Source organism: Phyllostomus discolor, chromosome 5, assembly GCF_004126475.2.
Source record: "Phyllostomus discolor isolate MPI-MPIP mPhyDis1 chromosome 5, mPhyDis1.pri.v3, whole genome shotgun sequence".
Lineage (NCBI taxonomy): Eukaryota > Metazoa > Chordata > Mammalia > Chiroptera > Phyllostomidae > Phyllostomus > Phyllostomus discolor.
The window spans coordinates 34855225-34873880 of NC_040907.2; the positions used below are offsets into that span (position 1 = coordinate 34855225).

The 18656-nt window shown below is 33.5% G+C and overlaps 1 protein-coding gene across 7 annotated transcripts in view; it reads right to left on the reverse strand.

Moving 5' to 3' along the window:
• The window catches only part of LOC114496646 (BEN domain-containing protein 5), a 1079970-nt gene that overhangs the window by 881662 nt on the left and 179652 nt on the right, over positions 1–18656 (reverse strand). For all 7 annotated transcript variants that reach the window (XM_036026057.1, XM_036026055.1, XM_028512265.2 and 4 more), the window contains exon 3: positions 8483–8607. In XM_036026057.1, the coding sequence (XP_035881950.1) occupies positions 8483–8607 (125 nt within the window). The remainder of the gene's footprint in view (positions 1–8482; positions 8608–18656) is intronic.

An 18656-nucleotide genomic window follows, 5' to 3' on the forward strand; every position in this document is an offset into this window, starting at 1 on the left:
CAGTCTAACTAAACCTTGAGCTTACTTCAAATGAGGAAATGTTGGAAGGGCATTACAGGAAAGAGAAAAATGCAGGAATGTGTGAAACAACATGGTCTCTACAGGAAACTACAAGAAGGCCATTAAGTACTTTTGGCAAGATAGACTAAATAGGGCCAGATAATGCTTTTACTCTAAAACAATAGGGAACTATTTAAGAGGTTTAGCAGTGGAATGGCAAGGTCAAATTTGCAGTGTACATAGTAGAATACTCCAGCTCCAGTGTGAATAATGGAATTAAATAACACAAAACTCTGGACAAAACTGTATGTTGGAAGACAACTGCTATATTCCAAGAAACATAAATAATAGATTAAACTTGAATGACTGTAGCAGATATAGAAAGACACATAAATTCAGGAAATGATTTTAGAGGTGGTAAAATCAGAAGGCAAATTTGATTTTGTCATCCATAAAATTAAAATAACAATAGCACCAACCTCTCAGAGTTGTGAAATTTAATATAAAGCATTTAGCAAGTACTAGAACAGTGTAAGTGATCAATAAATGATAGATACATTAATAGCATGATAATGATCATTATTACTATTTTAGATATGGATCCACAAGGGAGGAGTCCAAGATAACTCCCATGCTTTCAGTTTGAGTGAGTGCATTTATAGTAGTAATATTTACTGGAATATGGAGTAGAGAGAAGAGATTGATTTAGAGGATAAGATAAGGAGCTCACTTTTTTAAATGATGAGTTTGAGATATCCATGGAGCATTTAGTAGTAATGTCTAAAAGGCAATTAAATTCAGGAGCTTTTTTTCTAATTAAATATTTTCAAATATAGATAGAATTGGGAATACAGAAAAGACATATAAGATGTAATGATATAAGAATCACCACGAGTACTAATGCTTTTAAGGAGTTCATATGATAGGAGAAGCCCACAAAGGAAAATCAGAAGAAATAAGCAAGAAGATACAAAGGGAATCAAAAGAGAGGGACATTAGAAAGCCAAAGTAACAGAAGTTCCAACAGTGAACTGTTAAAAGTATCAAATGAAAGACAAATTAAGATAATGGGTATATGTTTGTTGGATTTAGCAATATGGAAATTATTCATGTTTATTACAATGAAAAATACCTATTTAATAAATTCTACAAAATAGAATGCCAGCTAAGTTTACATTTGAATGCTATCATTTAAAAAGTATGATAATAGTATCTGGCATAACTAATACAATAAACAAATACACTAACATAAACACAAATGCATTGATATATATATAATGTTTATTGATATATATGTTATATTATATATAATTGATATATGTAATGTTATATATAATTGATATATATAATGTTATATATATATATATAATGTTTATGAATACCATATACAAACAAATAATTCCAGGTATAGTTCTTAGACTTACTACCAATTTCCAGAAATTCAACTTTATCTCTGTAAAAGATTTATAATGAAAAACATAGAAAAACTTAAAAGAATGAAAATTTGTTCACATTGGCAGAATTTACACTAATATTGATACAATATAGTTGACATGTAAATTCTTTAAGTTTTCCATACATTTTATATAATGAAGAATACCTTCTGTTCTGAATTTTTCCTTGAACAAAAGATTCTGGCTCCATTAGTCAGCTATATAGTTAACTTAAGGTGTATCTTACATAGACCACCCTAAAGTAAATAAATGGGCAATTAACCTCATTCAACAAATAAAGTTACTTTAATAATAAAAATATGTACCTGTGTTGCAGGCACTGTTTAGGTGTTTTGTAAAAATATATTATCAACCTTCAAAACAATACCTCAAGGCAAGTAGTATTAAACCAAATTTAAAGAATAACTGAAGTTTAGCAGAGTTATGTAACTTATTCAAGGACATAAAACTAGCAAGTAACACAACAAAGATCCTGATGCCGGAGCTCATGCTTTTCCCTACTATTTTAATATGATCACTACCCTTGAACAATAAGAAGCAAGAAATGTTTTTTACATGGCAGTATACTTGAGAGCAACTTCTCTCCTCCTCCTTCACCCCAACCAAACTTTTTGAGAATAATTCTATTTGCTTTATGATTTAGTTTTCTGTGAGTTGCCTGTTTCTATCTTTGGCTTACTTTATTTCATTTCTTTCTCTTTTTTTGGTAAGAGTTCTACATATTCTGGATAACAATCTTATACCTGTAATATATTACACAAATTTCTTTTCCCAGGACAGTCTATATCTTTCACCTTTAGGCCTTTTGTCAAATAGACCTTATTTTTATGAACACAAAAGTATTGATTTATTTCTTTATGATTTTGCTTTTCTGTACCTTGCACAGGAAATTCAATTCTATTTCTAAAGCCAATATAATATTTTATATTTAATTTTATCTTCATCATTTAAATATGTAATTTTATTTCCTATTTAAGTTTTTTATTATCCTGTAAGGTTTTTGAAGTAGTTGAGTATGAATATTGTTTGCCATACAACTCTAGTGATTGCTACAGTTTTATAATGTAGCCTATCTTAGATATTGGGTCCCTTATATAAATAGCCTTGTTTCTGAGTTCATGCCATTCATTTAGACCAGTGATTTTCAACTGGTGTGCCACAAGAATTTTTCAAATGTGCTGGCGAGGATGTGGAGAAAAGGAAACCCTAGTGCACTCTTAGGGGAATGCAGACTGGTACAGCCACTGTGGAAAACAGTATGGAGTTTCCTCAAAAAATTAAAAATTTTTTAATTTTGTTCTGCCTTTTGACCCAGCTATCCCACTTCTGCCTTTTGACCCAGCTATCCCACTTCTGGGTATATATCTTAAGAATTCCAAAATACCAATTTGAAAAAATATATGCACTCCAATGTTCATAGCAAAGTTATTTGCAATAGTCAAGATCTGGTAACAGCTCAAGTGCCCATCAGTAGATGAGTAGATAAAAAAAGGCTATGGTACACATTTACACAATGTAATACCTTGCAGCAATAAAAAAGAAGAAATTCTTACCTTTTGCAGCAGCATGGATGGATCTGGAGAGTATTATGCTAACTAAAATAAACCAGTCAGTGAAAGACAAATACCATATGATCTCACTTATATATGGAAGCTAATAAAAAAAATAATTAAACAAAATAGAAACAGTGGCATGGATACACAGAACAGACTGACAGATGTTGGGGGCGGGGGTGGGGACTGGGTAGAAGAGGGTGAAAGGACATGTATGCATAACCCATGGACACTGACAACAGCGTGGTGATGACCTGAGGGAAGGTGGGGCAAGGGCAGGACGGAGATGACAAAGTGGGGAAGAGAGGGGAATAGGGACATTTGTAACAGTATAAACAATAAAAATAAAGTTTTAAAAAAGAATTTTTAAAACATATTACACCTGACTATTTACTCAGGGGCACTGACCTGAGCATCTTTTCCCTTAGATTGTTAAATAAAAAATGACAACAGTCAACACAATATACATCCAGTGTGACTGAATCAAAATCATACCTATTTTTTGGTCATATTGGCAAAAAAATATGTTCGGGTATGCCACAGAATTTTAGTAATTAGTTTGTATGAACCATGAGATGAAAAAGATTGTAAGTCTCTAGTTTAGACTATTTGTCCATTCTTATGTCAGTGCCATTCTATTTTAATCACTTTTGCTTTAAATAAAAATTGTAAGCTGAAATAGTCTACAAGTTCCCATTAAAAAATAGTGCAAGTTTCCATTAAAAAAATTCCCATTCATTATTATTCTTCAAAGCAGGCCTGTCTATTTTTGGCGCTTTGTTTTCCTGCATGAATTTTAGAATTATCTTGTCAAGTTTTATGAGATGAATTGGGGGAGATTTTGATTAGAATTGCATTAAAAGTAAGTTGATTTTGAGAGAACCATGTCTTTATAATATTGAGCCTTCACTTCCATGAACATATCTTTGACATTTCATTTCGTCACATTATCCTTTCACTACCTCTCATTATTGATGTCATCTCGCTACTCCCCTGCCATTCTTCCACATTTCTCAATGATTGTTGTTAAGGCCTCACTGATATTTCTCCAATATCTACAGAGACAGTTTTTCCAACATTTTGGCTACTCTGAGCTCCTCTTCTCCAATATCTTATCTTCCATTATACTTCATCTAGCTACTCTCATAGTGAATTCTACCCCTTAATATTACAAATAATTGCAATGATTGCAATTCCTTCAATTTTTTTCATTCATTGTATTCTCTAATGACTACCTCTTCTCTTTGAATTTTAAAAATGTAATCAGATATGTTATATATAAAAGAGTGTGTGTGTTGTTGTCATGTGTGTTTAAGCTACTGCTTACAGTAAGGTAAGAAATACTTCATTGTTTAAAAAGTTTTTTCAAATCTCCTATTACATACTCCAGATTACAATTTGTTGGCACACATATATAAAAGGATTGATGAATTCAGAAAAAGGTAAAAATAATATATAGATCTGTTTTGTTATCTCATGTTATTGCTAAAATACAATGTATTCCTTTATGACTAAAAGACTGAAACATTGCATCATATTCCATTCATTTGTGTGAAGTTCAAAGAGGAAAAAAAAGAATCAATTTAATCTGAATATATAAACATCTGATTTCATAAACCAAAGCAAGAAATTCAAAGGAAATCATCTCATTTACTGCTGAAACAGTATAAATTTTCTGGCCACAATTTAGAAGTATGTATTGAAATAATTCATTTCCTTTGGCCATCAATTCCTCTCATAGGAATTTATCCTAAGAAAGCAAAATAAAATGTGGGTAACATTTCATGCATAAAGATGTTCACTACAGTATTATTTATAACAACAGTTCATGGAAAATAATCTTTATGCTCATGAATAAGAAAATGGTCCAATAGTCAATAACTATCATACAGCTATTGTATTTACAAAATTTTTAATGATACAATTGCTTTGTGATAACTCTTTCGTTGCTTTAAAAGTAAGGCATAATAAATATATACAGTGCTAACTTAAATTATGCTTTAAAGTGTAAAATAGAAAATAAATAAGTCTGGAAGTAAATATGCCAAAGGTTACAAGTTTTATGCTTTTGGTAGTAAGATTATAGTATAGGTGGAGGTGTTTTCCTCTCCTTCCAATAATTATTTATATTTTAAAATTTTACTATACTGAGAATTAGCCACTTTAATAATCAGTAAGGGGAAAATAAATTTTAAAAGGTGTAAAGAATATAAAGGAAATGAAACAGTTTAAATAGTCAAGGCACACCATTTTATTTCCTCTCATTGGCTGAAGTTTCATCATGAATATTTAAACAGGATGATCTGTTTACATATCACATGAGTATTCTGCTGCATCAATAGTAAATTTCCATATAAGAACATCTAACACAGGTTTTTCAAGGAGAAAATTACTTATCAATAAAGGTACAGGAATGTTCAGGTTTCATAGATTCCTGCAAATGCAATACTTAGCTACTTCTTTTGGAAGTTAATATATCAGTCCTGGAATATAGCACTGTATGTTCCAAGTTTTTATCACTTGCTAAAAATATCAAGAAAAGTAACTCCAAAGCTAGACCTATTTATACAGTATATTTGATGCTATAATTTTTAATATTCATTTAATGAAGTCAGCCTTTGATGACTAATATTTCTTTTGCTCCCTAGTACCAAATCCTAAATAAGGTTCCTGACTAGATTACATTCAGGCAGGTTTCATTTTAAAGGAAATTGGAGAGATGGAAAAAGATTATAAGAAGAGACATTATAAAAACAGACCTCACAAGTCAAACTTAATAGTAAATCATTCTCTTTCATGTACACAACCATGAAAACAAATATCCTGTGAGCTAGAGATATATACTGTATCTTTTCAGCAGATCTTTATGCCTTTTTGAGATAGATTTCCATAAATATAATATGATTATAGTTGATGAAGCAGTGGCCCACAGAAAGAGAATGATAAAGCATCAGCCTCCAGGCAACCAGATGAGCATATCCATGATTTCTAATTGTAACAAAGGCAGGATAATACTGGATATGAAGAGAGAATCCAGAGAGGCAGAAAATATTGATTTCTCCAACTTTAAAAATAAGGATCTATAGAACAGTACCAACTGTCTTAGTACAATAATCCCTTGAGATACATTCATGTTATTTGCTTATTTAATTGGTAGACAAGAGTGCAAAAGAGGCTGCATAACTTTAACATGTAATATGAATATTTTAACACTCTGGAAGAGACATTTTAAACCACAACAAAAACATACTTGTAAGCAAACTAAAGAAGCCAAAAATAAGAAACACTTTAATGTATGAGCAACTTGTCCAAAAGACCATCTCAGGCATTATAACTTACAAACAAATTTTCCCTAACTTTCTAGTTACCTCCCCTACCACCCCTCCTCCAGACCTCCATAGGAGCTATATAATAATACTCTTTGTAAAAAGATTTAAATGAAAGAACTAGGTGGTGAATTTAAGTGGCCCAAAATTAAAGAAACACTATAATTTCAGAGTTTCCACTAAATTTCTGTTTAGCAAAAGATATAATGAGGATAGATGATGTGGTTGTTTGAAAAGTAATAGGTCTCATTTCTTAGGGAGTCAGTGGATTCCTGAATGCAGCAGACAAGCTGAAGGATGTACATATGCTGTGCATAAAGAGGAAAAGAATAATCCCCTCTGTGAATTTAGAAATCCTGGCATATTATACTTCTTTAAAAAAATGTTTCCCTTCTTTCATACGAATTGAATTATACTGTCCCACAATTATCGCTTTTCAGTGGTGTGTATATGTGTCAACAGTTACAGACTACCATGAGACAGGAACACCAACAGAGGAATAAGGTTCTGTGTTTACCTTATGATAGCAGAGAGATCTTCATAGGGGACCCAAATTTAGAATGGTAAGACTCAGTCTAACACATCTGGCTAAAGCCTTCTGCTGTGAGTTAGACTCTCAAGACTCAGTAACACAGACTCTGGAAAATGCACTTTGAGAAGTACTGATTGTCTTGGTGAAACAAGCTGGACAATCCTAGAGTCAGGTGAACTCCTGAAGGTAAACTCCTGAAAGGTGTAGGCTTTCCTAAGTTGGGTGGAGAGAAGAAATATTGTTATTCTTACTATGAAAAAGGATTTTCCCATGGGAGAGAAGTAAAACCAAGAAGCAAAGCCAGGAACTGAAGTTCATCTCTGAGTAGCTCTCTGTGTGTAGTTTAACTTTTCTCACCACTTCTCCTAAAATGCTGAGAGAAATCATATTTAGCCAACAATGTTCAGAGCTCCCCCATATATTTTTTAATTCCTTCCAGTTAGCCCCTAAACTTCAGTAAACACTACATACACCAAGTCCTGTGTCAGCCATGTTGTAGGAAAAATTAAGGGATTGGTAGTAAAATGACATGGTTGATCCTGCACCCCCTCTCTGCTGAAGCCAGTGTGCCAGGAACAGCACTGTACCAAAGGAGACTACAGTCCCTAAGTTCCAGACACTGAACACTGCCTAACACACAATTCAAGTTGCAGTTGAGAGAAATAGAAGCAAGCAGCCAGGTGAAAGCAGATAGGACAGATTGACTTGGGAGGGAAAATTAAACTGCCCACTTTCTCCTAAAGATACTGAAAAAAAAAAAAAAAAGTCCCTGCATGAAGACGGCAGAGGATAGGTTATAGGGCTAAGCTTTCATCTGCTTAAAAGAATCATGTCTCTATGTCCACAAAGTTTGTGGACAGCCTTCCATGATAACCTTTCTCAATATAACAGAGTGATAACTAATTTACTAGGATTAGATTTTTATTAATGTTTATTCAATGCATAAGTATTTACGGTAGTTCTCTTTTCATCAGTACACTCTCCCACTCAAAAAGATTTAATGGGATTATAAAATCACACTGTTAGAAAATGTAATTGATGAAATCCTGGATAAAAGACAGATTAGTATGATTGGATTTTTTAAAAAGTCAGTACACAGAAACAAAAGCAAAAGTTTTCCACAATCATTAGAGTGCTATAAAATTGGCTCTGAGTTTTCCACCAGTCAAAGCAATGGGAAAACAGAATGAGTTACAAGGATCATATTGTTTTGAGATATACATATCCTATTGTGCACAAGCATGTTCTGAAACTGAGACCCTGTGAGAAATGTATAATGATTAAAGGTTTTATACACAAGAAATAATAAAACACACCATAATAAACATAATACAAGGTACTTTCTAAGGTTTCTTATTGTGTTCCTCAAGAAAGCTTCAAATATCAACTTAATGTTTCCATCTGTAAAAAATAACATTTTGTTTTCAGATAATCTATTTGTATTATTTAAAAACTGGTAGATAATGAAAACAATATATTATACCTTCAAACAAAATGATACGATCATTATATCTCTTGAAACAAAATGATATGGTCATTAATTTTGAATATTCCTAAGACAAAACAAAAGCATAATCTTACCAAAACCAAAATCAAGATATGTACTATTTCCCTCACCTGTGATTCTTTCACGTTTTCAACAGTAAAGTTGAACCACACTCGGAAGCGTGGATTACAGGTATCTGGCCTAATAAACAAATCATACTCAAACTCGGAGACCTGGTCCACCCGTCCAAGGTTACCTGGTAATAAAAATTAAGAGAACTGGGTTTTAATAGAAGTTCATGCAGTTCCATGGTACATACATTTAAACATTAGGAGCTCTGGCAGCAACACTTGCTATCATTCAGAACTTATAGGTACAACATTCACAATCTCTAAGGCTGCCAACTCTGAATGCAGCCCAGAACAAGAGAAGGCTTTAGGCTACGCCAGGCTGTTGTACAAGCAGCTTTTCCAATGTTTATTATCCAGCAGATCCATTTGTGTCTTCGACAGATAGGTATGCTGTATGGAGCACATGTCAAGCCCCCATAAATCAAGTAAGAGTTACAACCAAACTTCAGCTTCCTAGTTCAAAAAACAAGGAATATAATACCTGAAGTATCTTCTATTAAGCTTTATGGCGTACAAATTACCTGTAATATATTTGATCTTACTTAACTCTCAAATGCAAATGGGCTATGCATTTGCACTATGTTTGGTACATCTTCAAATTTCTATCAGAACATGTTACAGAATATGTAGAGAAAGTTTCTAAGTAAAAATTAGAGGTTACTATGTAAGAATAATGGGTAAATTCACAAACCATGAAATTTCCTTTTTTTAGTTACTTTTATTTGTGTATTTTTTATTTTAATCATTGTTCAAGTACAGTTTTCTCCCTTTTACTCCCATTCCAGCCCACCCACCCAACCCTCCCCACCACCCTCTTCCTAGTTTTTGTCCATGTGTCCTTTAAATTTGTTCCTGTAAACCCTACCCATTCTCCCCTGAAATTCCGTCTTCTCTCCCCTCTGGTCACTGTCAGCCTGTCCTCTATTTCAGTGTCTTTGGTTATATTTTGCTTGTTTCTTTGTTTTGTTGTTTAGGTTCCTGTTAAAGGTGAGATCATATGGTATTTGTCTTTCACTGCCTGGCTTATTTCGCTTAGCATAATGCTTTCCAGTTACCTCCAAGCTGTTGCAAAGAGTAGGAGCTCCTTCTTTCTTTCTGCTGCATAGAATTCCTTTGTGTAAATGTACCGTAGTTTTTTGATCCATTCATTTACTGATAGGCATCTAGGTTGCTCCAGCACCTAGCTATTTCTGTTCTCTCCAAAAATAGAACAGTTATATCAAAAGTGTATAAACTGAAGTGTGACTTCTATTCTTTGTCTCTCCTCTCTCTGATATTCAAATAAGCAGTGAATTGCCAAAAATGTAAATAGTAGGATGGAAAAATAATCAAAGAGTTTGGTCAATTCCTAAACCAGATCAACAGCTAAAGAAGAGTGAAGCTGACTATATACATCAACATAGCAATTAATTGAGACGTCAGTATTGTATTACACTTGAAGAGCACAGCAATATGTTGTTTTGAAGTGCACTCTAGTGTCTTTGTCAAAAAAACCATTCAGAATTAAACTTTAACCTTACGTGTGCAAAAATTTTAAATTGTTTCTTTTACTAGTTCTACTGGCACCAATTTTTTTTCTGGTTTTGTTTTTTTGAGCACCCTTTGTGCTGTAACAGATGGAGTACTAGGCCCGTGAGTCAGCAGACTTGAATTCTGGCTCAAATGACTGACTGTGCAACAATGGGTAAGTTGTTTACCCTCCTGGGGCCTTCAACAATAAACATCAATATGCTTCAGAAGAAGATAAAAGAATCCATTCTCAAAAATGTATCATCCACTGTATCAAAAGTTACTAGACATTCAAATATATATATATATATACATATATCAGCTATAACCAAGAAAGTGGAGAGAAACAATACAAATCTACAAGATCAGATGTATAATTTAGCAGACAAGGACTTGAAATTGGCTATTATAAATATAGTCCTATCAATGAATCTATCATGCTCCTCTCCCTCTCTTTTTCCCTCCCTTCCTCTCTCTAAAAATAAATAAATACTTTAAAATAAATAAATAAATAAATTCCAAGAACAAAAAGTATTAAAGAAAAATATAATTTTCATGTATGAGCAAATAGGAAATTTCATCATGGAAATGGCAACTTTTTATAAGGACCAAATAAGAAGTCTACAACTAAAAGCACAATAATAGAAATGTAAAATGAACTGAATGGGCTTAACACTAGATTAGAACTTATAAAGAAAGGGTCAGTGAGCTTCACGAATCAATTAAAAAGTCATATGATCTGAAAAACTCTGAGAGAAAAAAAACACTGAATAAAAATGAACAAAGCCCCAGAAACCAGTGGAATAATGACAAATGCTCTACCACACATATAAAAGATGTATCAGAAGAAAAACAGAATTAACAAATGCAAAACGAGATTTATTACAGGGCACAAAAATGTTTTAAAGCAATGAAAATACTCTGTGTGACTATAAGAATAGATACTTGTAATTATATATTTATCCAAACCAATAGAATGTACAATCCCAAGAGTGAACTACAGACTTCAGGTGATTATGATATATCAGTGTAGGTTCATCAATTTTAACAAATATACTACTCTGGTGGGGGATATTGACAATGGGAAGTCTATGCATGTGTGGTATATAGGGTATTTCCATACCTTCCTCTCAATTTTGCTATAAACCTAAAAGCACTCTAAAAATAAATTTTAAACAAAGTTTTTTAAATAGTTTGCTAAATCACGTGTGCATATTGTTCACTCTAGAACAACCATTAAAATAAGATAAAAAGAGTATTACTAAGAAAATATAAAATACTAACCCATGGACAAGGACAATGGGGATGAGGATTGAATATGAAGGGGGGTGGGCTGGGCAGGGGAGAGCAATGGGGGAAAATGGGGACAGTTGTAATGGAACGACAATGACAAAAGTGTAACAATACTAAGTAAATATTTTTTATTGTTGTTCAAGTACAGTTGTTTCCATTTTCTAAATTAAAAAATAAAATCCCTTATGATTAGGTGGATTTAGATTCCTATAAAGCTTTTAATCTTCTTCTATAGGCTAATCAAGCTTCTTGGAGGGAAAGTAAAGTCAAAAAATGTATGAAATACTGAAAAAAATTGTTATTAACCCAAATGAGGAAAGTAAAAGAATAGCAGAGTAAAAGGAAACAGAAAGGCAATATAAAAATGGCAAATAAACAGATAGTTCATTTAAGCATAACTATCAATAAGTATATTAAAATAGAACAGATATATAAATAGAATAAGCATTCCAATAAAAAGCAAGCATTGATAAAGGGGAATAAAAAGTCAGACCCAACAAGACAGAAACAGTCTGAAATTAAATAATTATAAAGGATTTGTCACTTTCTTTTTCCACCTATGAAAATGTAGTCCAAACTTAAACATTTCATAATCAAACAATCAAAACCCAAAGACAAAAAGAATCTTACATGCAACAACATAGAAGTTACTCATCACACACAAGGAATCTTCAATGAAATTAACAGCTGGTTTCTCGTTAGGAACCACAGAGTTTAGAAAGCAGTGAGAAAACATATGTAAATAGCTGAAAGAAAATACTGTCAAAAAATTGATAGCCAGCAAAAGAAAATATTCGTCAAATATACGAAAGTTAAGACATTATCAGATTTTAAAACTTGCCCTACAAGAAAAACTAAAGGATGTCCTTTGGCCTATAATAAGAAAATACTAGAAAATAACTTAAATCCACATGAAGAAAAAACAGAGCAACAGCAAATGTAACTACATGGGTAAATATAAAAGAGTATAAATATATTTTGTTTGTAGCTTTTTCTCCTATTAGTATAAAACTCAACCACATAAAGCAATAATTATCAATCTGTACAGAGAGTATATAGTCTATCCAAAAAGAATTTGTGTCATTATAAATATATATATTATTGAAATTAAGTTGGTATTAATTTGAGCTAGACTACTATCAGTTAAATTAAACTCATTATAAATCTAAGGCAATCATTAAGAAAAAAAATGTTTAAATACAGTAAACCAATAAGAAGAAAATTAATATATACACTAAATAATACCTATTTCACACAAAAGAAGGCAGTAATGGAAAAAATGGGGAAAGACATAAAACATACTGAAAGTAGATAGCAAAATAACCTTATCAGTAATTATAACAAATGCAAATGAATGAAACATTCCAAATGAAAGGCAAAAAATTTTAGAATGAATTTTTTAATGAGGCAACCATATGCTGTCTATAAGAGATGGACTTAGATAAAAACACAAAAAGGTTTAAAGTAGAAAGAAGGAAAATAATATACTAAGGAAGGCAAAAAAAAAGATGTAATGTCAACACTAAAAACAGAAAAAAATCAACATTAAGACAAAAATTGTTAGAAGAGACAAAGAAGGACATTTTATAATGGCAAAAAAACACTCCATCAAGAAGACAAAAAAAAAAAGAGAGAGGACTCAAATTTCAAAATCAGAGATCAAAGGAAGGACATGCTAAGATCAATGATATAGCAACAAATTAGATGAAATGGACAAAATCCTAGAAAGACAACAAAACTAATTAAAGAAGAAATATTAATATCTAAATAAACATAAAATAAAAAGCAGGATTGATTTAATAATAAAATATCTCAACAAGAAAAATACATATGTACTGGTAAATTCTACAAAGCTCTTAAAGAAAAATTAATAACAATACTTAAACTCTTTCCCCAAAAAATGAAAAAAAGAGAATATGTCAAATTCATTCTTTGGGGCCAGAATTACCTTGAAACTAAAATCAAGGAAATCATAAGAAAACTGTAAATCAGTATACCTTATAAATATTGACCGAAATATACTCAACAACATACAGTGGGATTCATCCCAGAAATTCAATATTAGCTCAACATATGAAAATCAATTAATTCAATATACCACATTAATAGAATATACGACAAGAAACATAGTCATCTCAGTAGGTACAGAAAAAAATAATTCACAAAATGTAATACTTTTCATGATAAAATCCTTAATAATCAGAAGGGAATCTAAAAACAAACAGCTAATAGCATACTTAATGGTTAAAGGCTAGAGGCTTTCCCCCTAAAATCAGGGACAAGGTGAGCATGTTTGCGCTTACCATTTCTATTCAACATTGTAGAGGTGATTCTAGCCAGAATGAGTAGAAAGATTTAAAAAATATTCATATGGGAAAAGAAGTAAAATTGTATTTATTTGCAGATGACATGAGCTTTTACATAAGAAATGTGCGCACACACACACACACACAAAGCTACCGACCCTAAAAAAAAAGTATTGCAGCAAGGGTGGAGGATGCAGATCAATGTACAAAAATCAATTGTATACCTAAACACTAGCAATGAATAAGCTCAAAATGATATTAAGAAAACAATTTCAGTTATAGTACCATCACAAAATATAAAATACTTAGGATAAATTTAACAAAATAAGTATAAGTAGGGTTTAACCAAAGGATGCAAGGTTAACATTTGAAAATCAAGCAATATAATTTACCATATTCACAACATCACTGTATCAGTGGATACAAAAAAATATTTGACATAATCTAACATGCATTCACCATTAAAAAAAACATTACTCGGCCCTGGCTGGCATAGCTCAGTGGATTGAGAGCAGGCTGCGAACCAAAGTGTCGCAGGCTTGATTCCCAGTCAGGGTACATGCCTGGGTTGCAGGCCATGACCCCCAGCAACCGCACATTGATGTTTCTCTCTCTCTCTCTCGTCTCCCTCCCTTCCCTCTCTAAAAATAAATAAATAAAATCTTTCAAAAAAAAAAACATTACTCAAACTATGGATAGTAGAAAACATCCTAATACTGATAAGTGACATTTGCTTTTTTAAAAGAAACTCTAGCTAATATCATACTCAGTGATATAAAATTTAATTGCTTCTCCCTTAGATTAAGAGTAAGGGCAGGATGTCTATTTTCACACCTGTTCAACATCATTCTGGAAAGCCAGGCTACTGCAATAATGCAAGGGAAAAAAAAGACACACAAGTCAAGAAAGAAAAAATAAAGCTGTCCTTACTACAGATGGTAAGGCTATTTACACAGAAAATCCCAGAAAATCTACAGAACAATTGCTTGAACTAATTAATAAAGAAACTTTAGCACCCTTGCTTGTGTGGCTCAGTGGATTGAGTACTGGCCTGCGAACCAAAGGGTCGCCAGTTTGATTCCCAGTCAGGACACATGCCTAGATTGCAGGCCAGGTCCCCAGTAGGGGGCACACAAAAGGTAAGCACACACCGATGTTTCTCTCCCTCTCTTTCTCTCTCCCTTCCCCTCTGTCTAAAAATACATTTTAAAAACCTTTTAAAAAATAACTATAAAAAAAGAAGAAAAACTTTAGCAAGGTCACTGGATACAAAGTGAATATACAAAAATTAGTTGTACTAGTGACAAACATTTGCACTAGCAACAAACAAATGGAAAATAAAAATTTAAGAATCCCATTTATGGTAATACCCAAACCATAAAATACCTAGAAATAAATCCAACCTCATACATCTGGTTTTTTACACTGAAAATTTCAAATTATTGCTGAGAGAATTTAAAGACTACCTAAATAAAATGGAAATATATGTCATATGTTCATGGACAGAAGATTCAAAATTGTCAAGATGTCATGGAACTGGAGAACACTACACTAAGTGAAGTAAGCCAGGTGGTGAAAGACAAATACCATATGACCTCACCTATAAGTAGAACCTAATCAACAAAACAAACAAGCAAGCAAAATAAACCAGAGACACTGAAATAAAGAACAAACTGACAGGAACCAGAGGGGCGGGGGAAGGGATAACAGGGGAAAGAAGGGGAAGGGTCATCAAGGAATGTATGTAAAGGACCCATGGACAAAGCCAAAGGGGGATAGGATCAAGGGTGGGAGATGGGAAAGGGTGGAGCAGGGGGGCACAGTGGGGTGAAAATGGAGACAACCATACTTGAACAACAATAAAAAAAAGGCTAAAAAAAAGATGTCAGTTACCCCAAATTGAGATGTGTATATGGATATTCAACAGAATCACAATCAAGTCCAAAAAAACTTTTGTTAGAAATTGACTAGCTTATTCTAATCATATATGAAAATACAAAAAACTTAATATAATCAAAACAATTTTAATAAAGAAAAATATGCTAAAATATTACAGTAATCAAGATAGTTTGGTATTCAGAAAGAAGGACATATATGTCAATGAAACAGAATAGAGTCCAGAAATAGAACCACACATAAATAAGCAATTGATCTGCAAGGCAATTAAATGAGGAAGTCTTTTAGCTCAAAAAATTGTGCTAAAAGTGAACATCAACCATTACTTAAAATCATGTACAAAAATTAACTCAGAATGAATCATAGATCTAAATGTAAAACCTAAAATTATAAAACTTGTAGAAGAAATCATGAGAAAAAAGTCTTTATGGCCTTTCTGTAAGGAAAAATTTCTTATATAAAACACAGAAAATATAAAATATTAAAGAGAAATTGTTCAATGAAATTTGTTTAAAAACTTTAGCTATTTGAAAGGCATCACTAAATAAATGAAAAGCAAAGCAACAGATTGGGAGAGTATATCTGTCATGTTAACAAAGAACTTGCATTCAAAATATACAAAGAGTTTAATACTAACAACATCATCAGAAAATGAGCCACAGGTTTCAACAGACACTTAGTAAAGGATATGTGACTAAAAAGCACATAGAAGATGCTAAATACCATCATCAAGGAAATACAAATTAAAACTATAATGAGATACCACTACATACCATTAGAATGGCTACAAAAACAAAAGGAAGGATAGTTTAATTCATTTAACTGAGAGACATATTGATAATTTTAATTTCATATTTAATGATTAAAATAGCACAATATGTAGCTTAATATGTAGCTTTTAAGTTATGGGAAATAAGTCTTTTTAATATTTACATATATAAGGGACTTCCGGCAAGATGGAGGAATAGGTGGACGCACCGTACCTCCTCGTACAACCAAAATTAGAAAAACAATAATTTACAACAATAATTTACTATCAGAATAACACCCAGATCCAGCAGAGGATTTATCTGAATGGAAGTCGGGCAGCCAAGAAGCTGAAGTAGATGCGTTCATCCGGACTGGTAGGAGAAGACAAGCCGGGCCGGCGCGGGGCTGGCTCGGGTCGGCGCGCGCGCGCGCGCGGAGGTCGGGGGGGAAAGTTTGGCGCGAACTTGGCACAAAAGCCATCCGGGGGCGCAAGAAGGCAGTGGTGATCCCTGAGTACGCAAGCTGCGGCTGGCAGACCCAGAGGGGTAGCGATTGTGGACCAGGGCAGAACTCGCGCCCGGAAGCCCAGACAAGGGTCTGAGTCCAGGAGAACGGAACTATCGCCATTGTTTTCTCCCGTCCCCGCTCCCGCTCCCACCCCGCCCCCACATATAACGTCACAATCTAGCGACTGGTGAGCACCTAAGGCTCCGCCCCCCACCATAACAAGAACAACCAGACCAAAAAAAAAAAGGAGAGACAGGAGAAAAAAATATGTTTTCAACAGAGCAGATCAGTCCCCCAGGACTCATCCTTTTGAGCGACCAAGATTTAGCCAATCTATCAGATGTGCAGTTCAAAACACTGGTGATCAGAAAGCTCACAGAACTGGTAGATTTTGGACGAAATCTAGATGAAAGGATGCAGGTTACCATAAAAGAGATGCAGGAAGATACGAGGAGGAGAGCCAATAGTGAAAGGAAGGAATATGAGTCTCAAAACAATACAGTGGACCAGAAGGAAGATAGAATCAACCAAGCAGGAAAGCAAGATGAAATAAGAATTCAAAAAAATGAGGAAAAGATTAACAGCATCCAAGACACCTTTAAACGTTCCAATATCCGAATTTTAGGGGTACCAGAATCGGAAGGAGAAAAGCAACAGATTGAGCATGTATTTGAACAAATAATAAAGGAGAACTTCCCCAATCTGGCAAAGAGAACAGTCTTCCAAGAAATCCAAGAAGCTCAGAGAGCCCCAAAGAAGTTGGACCCAAGAAGAAACACACCAAGGCACATCATAATTACATTAGCCAAGGTAAAAACGAAGGAGAGAATCCTAGAAGCAGCAAGAGATAAGGGGACAGTCACCTACAAAGGAGTTGCCATCAGACTGTCAGCGGATTTCTCAAAAGAGACCTTACAGGCAAGAAGGGGCTGGAAAGAAATATTCCAAGTCATGAAAGACAAGGACCTACATCCCAGATTGCTCTATCCAGCAAAGCTCTTGTTTAGAATGGAAGGGCAGATAAAGTGCTTCTCAGATAAGGTCAAGTTAAAGGAGTTCATCATCACCAAGCCCTTATTTTATGAAATGCTAAAGGGACTTATCTAAGAAAAGAAGATAAAGAAAAGACATGTATAGTAAAAGGACAGCAAACTCACAAATATTAACAACCACACCTAAAGCAAAACCAATAGAAACTAAGTAAACAATTAGAACAGGAACAGAACCACAGAAATGGAGGGCACATGGAGGGTTAGCAGCAGGGGAGTGGGAGGAGGAGAAGGGGGAAAAGGTATAGAGAATAAGTAGCACAGAATGTAGGTTGGAAATAGATAGGGGGAGGGCAAGAATAGTACGGGAAATGTAGAAACTAAAGAACTCATAAGTATGACACATGGACATGAACTAAAGGGGGGAAAAGTGGGCGGGAGAGGGGTACAGGGGGGAGGGGAGAGAAGGGGGAAATGGGACAATTGTAACAGCATAATCAATAAAATATATTAAAAAAATATTTACATATAGGGAGCAGAGGCATAATAAAATCATCAATAAAAGAATTTCAAGAAATAGAAATATAGAACTTTAGGATAAATCTGTGGGAAAAGGAAAAAAGAAAACATGAATTCATGTACAAAGAAGAAACAATGTAAAATTTCTGCTTAGAAATGTCTGCTCATTTAATTCTAAATTGATATTAACAGCTAATTATTGCACACTTTTTACTATGTGACAAATACTCATCAGACTACCAAATTACGTTAACTCATTTAAACATCATCACACCCCTAAGAGGTAGTTCTACTATCAATCTCATTTTACTGTGATTAAACTGAGATATAAAGATAAGTAAATTACTCAAGCTCACAAAGCTAAGTAATTCTTAGAGCCTGGCTGTGAACCCAAGTAGTCCAGAT